This window comes from Impatiens glandulifera, chromosome 6, assembly GCF_907164915.1.
Source record: "Impatiens glandulifera chromosome 6, dImpGla2.1, whole genome shotgun sequence".
In the NCBI taxonomy this organism is placed as follows: domain Eukaryota; kingdom Viridiplantae; phylum Streptophyta; class Magnoliopsida; order Ericales; family Balsaminaceae; genus Impatiens; species Impatiens glandulifera.
The window spans coordinates 18,045,548-18,056,697 of record NC_061867.1 but is presented as its reverse complement, the minus strand read 5'-3'; the positions used below and the strand labels follow the sequence as shown (position 1 = coordinate 18,056,697).

Below are 11,150 nucleotides of genomic sequence, written 5' to 3'. Positions count from 1 at the left end.
CAAAATGACAATGACAATAAAATAAATTGTGATGGAAGAATAATGAATTGATTTTTAAAATTGCAATGATTAAAGCTAAAATCCAAGAAGTAGAGATTACCAACAATTGAGGAGATGAGACGATGGTCGAACGTCGGAGTTTGGAGAGAGGACGGGGTTAGACTTTGGAGATAACCTTGGGCTGGTCACAATTCACAAATTGGGTGTTTTCCGCTTGGGTGTGTGGTGTTGGAGTGGATGAGTTTAGCTAGCCGGCCCTAGGGTTGAGCCTCATTTTTTTAATATATATCATATATGTATTTAATTTTTTTATATATATGTATATAATTTTTTTGGTGGCCCTGTGCAAGTGCACATCTTGCATAGCCAATGGGCCACCCAAGTTCTCATGACCGGAAATGATTATTTTTTATTTAAAATAAAATATTTAATTTAAAATGTATTAAATAATAATATAAAATTTTAATTATTTTACGATGATGATAACACCACGGGCCGAATACAAATTTGTAAACGTATTTAGTAGGCACGACACAGTACGAGTGACTTGTGTCGTGTCTATACACGAACAAGGATAAACAATATAAAAATTATAAATGTGAAGAATATAAACATACAAGTACGACAAGAATGACTAGTATATTTTGGTGAGATTGTACCTAGGCACCCAAATGTTGACTCATATGATCATCTCTATTCTCAGGTTGAATTATAACTATGTACATCACTTTTAATTACTATAGCATTGTCAACCATAGGTTTTTTTAACTCAATAAATGATTAAATTATCACTTAGAAAAAATGTGTTTTTTTCTTCTTACTTTACTACAATGTTCATTCTTAGTGATTTTTTCCAATGGCCATATGTTTTATCCAAATGAAATTTTCTTATATGCACTATTATTTATTGTTTATATTTTTTTAATTTACAAAACAAAATTTTCTCACTTTCCTAGTTATATAAGTTATAAAGTGAAACTCATTATATTTCCTAAATTAAAATAAAAAGTGAGAATTAACTGAACAAATAATGTTTATATATTTGGTGTGAAGTGAAAAATCTCTCAATTTCTTCATTAAGAGCTAATTTCTTCTTTAGTTTAGGAAAATTTATGACCTTAATTTAAGAGATTAGGAAAATCTATGACCTTCATTGAAGAGAGTTGAGATGAAAGTTGTTAAATTTTATTTATAAACACATAAAATAAAATAATGTTTCCGGAGCTAAAATAGAATTTGTTAAATTTGTTAATATATATATAATTAAAAAGAAACAATAAAAAAACATCATAAAACACACAAAATTTGGTGGAGGAATCAAAACATTAATATTTCCAATAGGAGGAGTGAATGGTCATATTTAGTATTTAGGATCCTAAAATGAAAAAGAGAAACTAAGAAAATCACTGTGTAAAAGAAAAGTTATCTTGTTACATCTTTGAACAACACTCTAAGAATAAGAAGATTAATATAGCTAGAAACTTCCTAGAAAAAAGTATCACAATTGAGAAACACATTTTTTTCAAAAAAGTATTTAAGAGTTACATTATTTTTCTCTAAATTAATGATATTTTATGTTTGATTGTGACAATTCGATGATAGATGATAACTAACGGCGGGACAAAGGAAAGCCAATTCCATGTCTCTTTGAAGGAAAAACAACAACAAGCAAACTACAAACCACAGCAATCCCAATCGGCAATTTCGACAACATCTTTCTCGTCTCATCCGATGGTTCCGGACAGAAACACTTCACAACATTCTGATCAAACAAAGCCACACCGGCAAACACCATAATCGCCAACAAAGCATGAAACAAATCCACAAACCTAAGCCTATACTTATAGGCCTCCTCCGGCGACAATCCGCCATCAGGGCTATCAATTACCCATATCCCACGTAACGTCGCAAACCCATGACGTACCTTTCCACCGCGATCACGAAAACTGTCGGATAAACATAGTAAGAAACACGAAGCTGCGCAGATTCCAAGAAGGGCAGCCGTAAAAATCTGGTTTGTTAAGGATATACATTTCCCTTGGCGGGTGATGACCGGAGAGAGGACTTGGAAGGTTAGGACAGAGCCCGTCGGGAGGAGATTGGCTAGATGGGCTGAGGCTTTGAAGGTTTTCCGGACGGCATGCTGAGTTGGTGTTTTCGCAGGCTTTGTTGAGGACTTTGGAAGTAAGGTATCATCATTGTTAGTTTCACTTTCATCTATGGCCATTCTATGATCTTGTTGTCAATGAACAGTTTTAAAATCATGGGTTGTTTGTTCTTGGTTTGATGTATTTATTTTGTAGTAATGGGTGGTTTTGAAACTGTTGAAATAAAACTAGTACTTTCCTATGTGTAAATTTACTTTAAATAGTAACTTACTAGGAAGTTTGCATGTTAAAAGGATGCTTAATTTCTTCAGTTTTAAATAATGGATATCAGTTTTTATCTTGCAGTTAATTTAAAAGGGCTGTCATTAACTCAACTGTTTATTGTTGATTGACTGTATTTAGGCCTTGTTTGATTTGCATGTTTTTATCTTGCCCTTAATTTAAAAGGGCTGTCATTAACTCAACGGTTTATTATTGACTGTATTTAGGCCTTGTTTGATCTAAAAGATTATTTAGCATCCTATTTATTTTCAACCATGAAAGGACATTTTGATTTATAATTTGAATAATATGATTAATAAGAGATTATTGATGAGATGATAGAACTATTTTAAATTAAATTCAAATAACCCATCCATCATGGCTTAAGAGTGACTGTGACTGCAAAACTGAAATGGGATCCCCTCTTCTAACCTTAACGACAACAAGAGATGAATATCCTAACCTCCCTGAGGTCTTGAGTTCAAACCCGTCAGGCGGCAAATTTTACGTCTAGTTAAATGATTAAGTGTGTTTACGGGATATATGCTTTACCCACAAGAATTAATCGCATTTCAATGGATAAACGAAACACAACGTTCTAAAAAAATGGGAAAAGATCAGTTAATGAATTATGCCCAATCTCTAAGACATCAACACCACGATAAACACGACAGTGACCCGATTTGAAACAAAACTTTGTATCTTTGTCTCATCGGAAAATGGACACATTATTTTGAGATTTGGTAGAGCACCAATAAAGATAAGAAACCAGTCAATCCATACCAAATAGGGGGTGTTGTTGTCCTTGATTTTCGTTGTTTAGGTCAAGATGATCAATAATGTAACACACAACTACAATAGATGAGTAAAGGAAGTAACTTGCTGAAAAGGGTTAATCAGTGCAATATAACAATTTCAAAATTGAGGATTAGTCTATCTCAAGATTGACAGCATTGTGCAACTCGTAGCATGTAACTAAAAGATTGGAAAATATTTCGGTTAGGGAAAGAAAATTCATCCAGACGATGGTTTAATTCATTTTTTTTCTCTTTTATTATTTCTTCACGGTTGACAGATTCATATCCTGTAGGTTCAGCAACAGATCACCCGAATTCAGGAATACCTTATTTGAAGCATTAGATAACGTGCCTGCTATGTCTCTAGCAGCTTCGATTTTCCTTAGCGTGATAAATGCTGGATTGTTGGCAATGGCTTGACCAATCAGCTGTGCACTTTGGGCCTCACCCTACAGATTCACATATAGACCCAAATTATCGGTTGAATGTTCGCAAAGCTTCACCAAAATCATGCCAAAACTTTACAGGATATTGGGCTGTTTTCTTATCTAACTTTTCTTTTCATGTTCACCATCAGTATGTTTGTGAAAAATTATAATGTTTGATCATCATGCTGAAAAAGTCTCTTTACCAAAATGATGCAAAAGATTACACTTTAATTTGGATCATAATATAAAAATCATTTGTATACCAAATGAAGCAAAAAAGATCACACTATAAACTAGATCATGATTCAATAAAAATCTTTCAAAAGGTTAACCTTAGCTACTGTCAAAATAAAAAATAAGGACAGATAAGACTATGACATGAATTTCGGAGGGGTACCTGAGCACGAATTACAGCACTTCTTTTGTCTTGTTCAGCCTTATCAACAACAAATTTAGCCCTTTCAGCTTCTTGTGCAGCAACCTGCTTGGCTTCTATAGCAGCAGTGAACTCCTTACCAAATGTCAGGTTGGTAATGGAGACATCATCCAGAGCAACATTGAAAAATGCAGCTCTCTCTGTTAATATCTTCCTTATTTCCCTACTAACAGCCTAAAGAAGTGCCATATCCAAATAAACAAGTACATAAAAATTTAAAAAGAGAAGATAGAGAAAATCACAGTAAGCATAACATTCACTCCATACAATAGAATTATAATTTGGTTGGGATTTTAGTTTTTTCCAAATAGAATGGATGCCAATGATATATATATATATATACTGATTGTCGAAAATGATATTACAAGGAAGCATAGATAAGGCATGATCGGAAACAAAAATTTACCTCTCTTTGAGTGATGAGTTGACTGGCGTTGTATTGGGCAACAACAGTTTTCAAGGTTTCATGGATAATGGATGGAAGAACTCTCTCGTTGAAGTTCTCACCAAGTGTACGGTAAATAGTAGGCAATTCATCTGCCACAGGACGGGTCAGAACTCGAAGACCAATTTTTACCTATAAACAGTTATTGACATGTTTTAGCAACTATTTCACCTTAATTGGTCATAAAATCCTAAATTTTAGCAACAAAATGGATGATGACAGTAGAAATAATATACCATTTGGAGATCACGACTTCCAGATGTGCTCTCCACCAAATGAGGGCGAGCTCGAACATCATAAATGACTGGCCTCTCAAACCATGGGATCATGAAATGAGTTCCTTCAGGGTAAACCTGTGTGTTTAATTGATATCAATAAGTATACAATGTCAATGCAATAACCACTATCATATATCATACCCAATTTACTCTTTCTGCTTTCATTGAAAAGAGTAGAAGTTTCAAGTAAGATTCTTACACAACCCACAACATAATGAGATTGAGTCACTAAGTTCCTCTCTTGTATCAAGATTTACAACCAAGGAAGTGAAGATGAAGGAAGGAGAACTATTCAAATGCATAGAATTTATAATACATATATTTGTTCCACTTCAATTATCATTAAATCAAAATAAAAGCTTCATTCAGAGATTGTTGTACATGACGTGTTAATTAGTCCATACTAGAAAAATAATCGACCTTTTCTTTGATACCAACTAAACGGTTGAATACAATTGCACGGTGTCCACCATCGACATTGTAAAAACTGTTAGCAATACCATATACTCCAAGACCAGCAAACACTCCAAACTTAACTAAAGCACCAGCAGCACCACCACCTGGAACGTTGGGGACTTTAACATTGTTGAAATTCATGACCCTGATTATGATAAAAAGAAAATAAAGGAAAATCAGATCCTCCACTTACACATCTCCTAAATATCATGTGATGATATTCAGTCAAATAAGGCTGACAACAAGTGGCAAAAATAAGGAAATTGGTATAAACCATAAATCATAGGAACATCCATTCATGTCGACTAAACTCAATGTGTTATTCGTACCAATTCAAACAAAGGTCTTTGTCTAGATATTAATACAAAGATCGTGAAATTGGAATAGGTAGACATGGATAGAATTTATGTTATTTATTTAAATGCTTCTCAATGATAATAAATTCCTGAAAGGATAACAAATAAATCCAACATCCTGCATCAAAACAGGTCAACTTAAGGATCGTGTAAGTGTTTGAAAATGTGATTCAACTAAAAAAATGTTGGGACTTAACTACGTTGCATTCCCGATCTCATACATACAAGAAGGATCAATTGTCACCATGACAAAATAATTCTAGAGAGCATCGTGAATCTACACAGTTTTCAACCTCATTTCCAGCCAAAAAATATAGAAACATATAAACGATTACAACAGAATTACAAAACATCCAAAACAGTTCGAAGACGGTGAATTAAACTTCTGAAACAAAAAGGAAGAAATCTATGGAAAAAATTGTCGTCTCCGTGGATACTTCCACTAATCTAAGAGAAGATGAAGATAGAGAGAGATTGAACATAATACCTTATTGAAAGAAGCCAGATAGGAGATCAACCGTCAATGGAAGTCGATAGAAATGAAGGCCGGGAAGAGGGAGAAGTTGAAGGTTTAGGGCTTTTGGTTTTTATATATTTCTTGTGGAGAAAGAAAAAAAAATTAAAAAATTAAAAAATTAAAGTATAATTTTGTCTAACTTTGTAAAGTTTTTTTAGTTGGAAAATTTGAGGGAATGACCCAATAATAGGTCTAAATAGGAAGTTTCAGCGCATAAATTAAATAGCGCTGATGATTCTTTTTTTTTTTTGACGAAAATGCCCCTATTGTGTCAACCTGAGGTTGCGTGACGCAATTTTTTATTTTTTTTATTTTTCAAAAAATTTTAATTATGAATTTTTTTGGGAAGAAAATGTCCCAATTGCGAGACGGAAAAAAAAAATTCATCTCGCAATTCTGGTTGCGTCACGCAACCTCCGACATGGGCAAAATCGTCTAAAACCAGTAAAAAGGATCACCAACGATTTTTTTTTAACCTCTGCATTTTTCGCATTTAACACCTTTTTAGGTTCTTCTTCTCAAATTTCCCTCCAAAGGAGGAAACATAAAATGGGTAGTAGTATTTATTCAAAATGGAACTTAAAGTTTATTTGCACTCAAAATGAGATTTAAACTTTTAGAAATATTTTAACATTGTTTGGTAACAACTAAAGGCAGGTCAGATGATGTGTATCTAATTGATATCAACATTTTTCTACCACAGTGAAGCTGAAGTTCTATGACCCAGCTACAAATGGGAGTAGTCACTCTCCTTTTTTTGAATCTACTCTATAACTTAAGTAATTAAGAATTGATTTAGTCAATTATCTATCAATTAGTTTTTGTTATTATTTAATTATTAGTTTTTAACTATTAGTTAACCTAGAATTTAGTTGATAAGTTATAATATAATCAATATAAATATCAGTGTTCTAAACGGAGGTAGCGATGGTAGAGCGGTAAGTGACTGTCTACTGCCTCGGGTGCCTAGGCGGTGTCTAAGCAGTTGAATATAAATATAATAAAGATGTTCTATAATTATCATTTTACTAAAAAGTCAAATTAATATTATCTTATAGTAACATTTAACAAAAAATAAGTATGTAGATGATAATATGATCTAAGAACATATAGATGATAAGGAGGTGAAGTAATGAGATAAGAAACATAAAAGAAGAAGATAAATGAATTGGAATGTAAAAAGTCATTTTAAAATTTAAATAAATAGTGGGTGATAAAAAGTTTTTTTTTATTAAATATATATACATATATTAATATTAATAATTAATTAAAAATAATAAATAATTAAATAATCTAACCGCCTCATGTATAGGCGGAGCGGTGTTGGACCGCCTAAGCACCACCTAGACGGCCGCTTCGACCGCCATTTAAAATACTGATAAATATTAATACTTAATAGGTGATAATCAAGAAAATACCATCAAGATTTTTATTCAAATAAATTCTTTATCTCTATTAATCTACTTATTTATCTTAACTTGGTATTAGAGCAATAAAGGAAAAACTCCCAATTCCGACTAAATCAATGGAAAGTAATTATCAAATGCTTCCAACCCGGAATATCATCCGATGGCTCTAGTAGCTCACAACGCTTCATGCTCGCTCTAAATGATATAAACACATAAGCTAAAGACTTCGACAATTAATTACGTGGAAATTAAAATGTGTCAGTCGAGGATGCAAGTATTTGAGATTTATGGCTATCATATAGAATATAATAGAATAGAAATGCAAGGCGTGGTGAAAGAAATCTTTCAATAAATCTAGTAAATCTTTCAGTAAATCTAGTGATCTTTGACTGTCCAATTTTTGGGTAAAGTTGAATCTCTTATATAGTTCTTATTCTCAAACCTAATCAGTAAGTAGAAATCCATAAAACATAATGTGTAAGTGAATTCTGGTTGTATATATTGAGTGCTATATAAATTTATAAAAGAGTTAATTCAACCTTCAATTTTCTTTTTCTATGTATTTAATATCTTTTTTCTATGTATTGAATTTATAGGTTTAATTGGAGTGATTAATTTATGTAGTCTTCCCTTTATTGTTTTGTTTGATTGGTTATAGATTGATCATTCTCATACTTGACTTCATCTGAGTTAAATTTGAAAATTAATTCATTTATCCATCTACTTTAATCTGCTTCCAAGCATTCAACTGCAATAATCCTTATTACATCAACGACTCTATCAAAATCGCATCAAGGGTTCTTGTATGGTTGTCCTCCTCCGTTTGTTTCTCGTAGGTTGTTCACCATTGTCATGCTTAGGACTTAGGAATCTCATTAGCAAACTAAGGAATGAATTACACATGTAAATTTTAAAATTATATATATATCTACAAAAAGAACATGTATTTGCGACGGAATTTATCGATAGAATTTCTGACGAATATATAATTTGGGACGTTTTTTTCATCTATATAATTTTTTCGCAAATATGAGTGTCGCTAATACTTCAACGATTAAATATTTAGTCAGAAAATATTGGGGACGAATTTTACGACGATATATTAGTGACGAAATTTTCGATGATATATGTGACGAATCATTTGACGAATTTTCCTACCGAATAAATAAGTTTTTTAATGTTTTTGACATTCATTCTCACAGTTCATCCCAAATTATTTATGGGTATATCCGTCGAAAATTTTATTTTTTTAATATTTTATAATTTGTTTTTTATCTAAATTTTATATTATATTTTAAAAAATTATATTAAAACTAAATAATATAATCAATCATATCCATTATCACAAAATAACATCATCAATCATCTATTATCACAAAATATATTCAAATTAAACTTTAAACAAAAGTCATTAAAACTAAAACATATATCAAATGATATTCTTGAAATTACTTATAATAATACTAACAAAATCCATAAACACAATCCACTAACACAATCCATAAGCGCAACCCATTGATTCTTTAAACATCAAATATATATCAACGGGATTCAACAAAGCTTCGTTCTTCAAACATATATCAACGACGAGTGAACAAAACTCAAAACTGCAATAATCTAAATCAAATTTAAAATTAATTATGAAGATGTTTTCATTACCTTCAAAATTGAAACAATAAATAACATAGTTATAATTAGTAAAATTGAAATTCATACCTTATCGTTGTCACATATTCCGATTTTTAAATGTTGCCATTATTTCGCTCATTTGGGCCCGCATAATTTCTTGTCCTTTTAGAAGATTAGCAATTTCTTCCCTTGTTTTCCTTCTTTCCTCAATTAGTTCTTCATTCATTTTATCATTTCTTCTTTTCGTTCTTCATCATTTTTCTTCAACTCTTGTATTGTATCATCTAATCCTGCAATTTTTTTTGAGATTTGTAAAGATGAAGATTCTTGATTCATCAAACAGAAGCTTGCCCCCGTGCCCATGCCAAATATTCTTCCTTTTTTAGGGCCACCCACAACTATGACCCATAATTCCTCGCTTGTCATTTTGTTAGATTCGTCACAACTATCATTAACTTCGTTAAGCTCCACAAACTTTTTCTAAAAATACATACAAATAATATTGTACAAAACAAATGTGATTAATTTTTTTTAAAACAATCTTAAACTGAACTGAAATAAGATAAAAATAATTTAATACCTGCATTAGCTGCTTGTGGGCCACTCCAACTGCCATTCTTTTTTTTGATATGTACGCATGAAAGTCTCCATTACCGGTGGTATCCTTCCTAACTCCACTTCCTAGATAAGAGAATATAATAACATAATATAAATTGATATTTATATGAGTTAATTCATAAAAAAATATTACTAGATAAAAAGATTAACAAACTCACCAGCCGTCTTTTATGTGTTTGAATACTTATGGATCCTCCACAATATATGAACCCCATAGATTCCTCAGAATTCGCTTTCCGACTTGTTTTTGCTTTTTTACTTTTACACTCATATTCAGGAGTCGCGAAAGTACTTTGCATTTTTGTCCAATTATGGTCGAAAACGAACCGTGGCTTTTTGTTACATCGTCTTGCATGATATACAACATTTCTTATCTTTGCACCCCTTTTCTATTGAATATTCGCTGAATCTCTGATGTGTGAATCTCATTGTATTTGAAACGCAACTGTCATAGGTTATAACATATTTTTATTCATTTACTATAAACAAAAAAATTAAATTAACTTACATTAATTGATGCCACCATAATTCTTTAACTTCTAGTGGTACATCATTCCAATTAATGTAGGGACTGCCTTGCCAACAAGACGCTATTATTTTGTTCAATATCCTCGTAACATCCGGTAAAAGCTATCAAAAGTATTAAAACAAAATATATTATATATTTGAATAAAAAATAGAGTGTAATCAATGGAGAGAAAATTACTTATATAATCTATTTATATTCAAAATTTATAAAAATGTGAAAACTTACTTAAGTCCGTCAGGTTAAATTTCCAATGTATCATTTCTTTGTGCATATAAAGACAAAGATGGAACTCCTATATCTTGTGTATTCTCTTCAGACATAATCTTCATGGAAAAAAATAAAAACAAGTTACAACAAGCTCTGAAATCAAAGCTTTAATAATATGTTGGAACAATGGACTATTTGAAACTTGTGTTATCTGTTTATCATGCTATTTTTAACATAAAAACACCACATTCTACTTATAAACAGTAAGATCTACAAAACATATCCCAAATTATCACATTGTTCAAAAGGAAATCAACTAAAATGTCACAGTCAGTACACTACTACTATCGCTCGCAAAAAAGATTAAATAGGACAACATTAGAGTATAGTTAAAAGTGTCGAAATCATGAAGAATGTCAACCACATGTGAGAAGATGATGATATGAAGACCAAAGTCGAACATTTGATCTCCAATCATTAATATGGTAGAAAATATAAATTGACTCAACTAAACAGAAAAAATGCGTAAATTAATATTTGCAAGCAATAAATAGGAAGACTAACCATTTACTCCATTTGCAGCAGCGGGCAGAGCATGAAGAGGTGAAATTTTAGCTTCTGAATCTCGGTTAATTGAATCTCCTGCTCCGGGTATTATCACAGCCAAATAAAGTTG

The 11,150-nt window shown here is 31.6% G+C and overlaps 2 protein-coding genes across 2 annotated transcripts; both read right to left on the bottom strand.

Annotated features, from left to right (window-relative positions):
* Nucleotides 1–1,609: 1,609 nt before the first annotated feature.
* On the bottom strand, nt 1,610–2,227 carry LOC124943291 (protein DMP7-like). The gene has a single exon (XM_047483826.1). The coding sequence runs from the start codon at nt 2,225–2,227 to the stop codon at nt 1,610–1,612; it is 618 nt and encodes a 205-aa protein (XP_047339782.1).
* Nucleotides 2,228–3,208: 981 nt separating this feature from the next.
* On the bottom strand, nt 3,209–6,141 carry LOC124941605 (prohibitin-1, mitochondrial-like). The gene is made up of 6 exons (XM_047481946.1): nt 6,053–6,141; nt 5,174–5,354; nt 4,712–4,828; nt 4,437–4,607; nt 3,992–4,204; nt 3,209–3,615 (listed from the first exon to the last, which is right to left on the bottom strand). Exons 2-6 carry the CDS (start codon nt 5,348–5,350, stop codon nt 3,424–3,426), a joined length of 870 nt encoding a protein of 289 aa, XP_047337902.1. The 5' UTR covers nt 5,351–5,354; nt 6,053–6,141; the 3' UTR covers nt 3,209–3,423.
* Between the last annotated feature and the right edge of the window lie 5,009 nt (nt 6,142–11,150).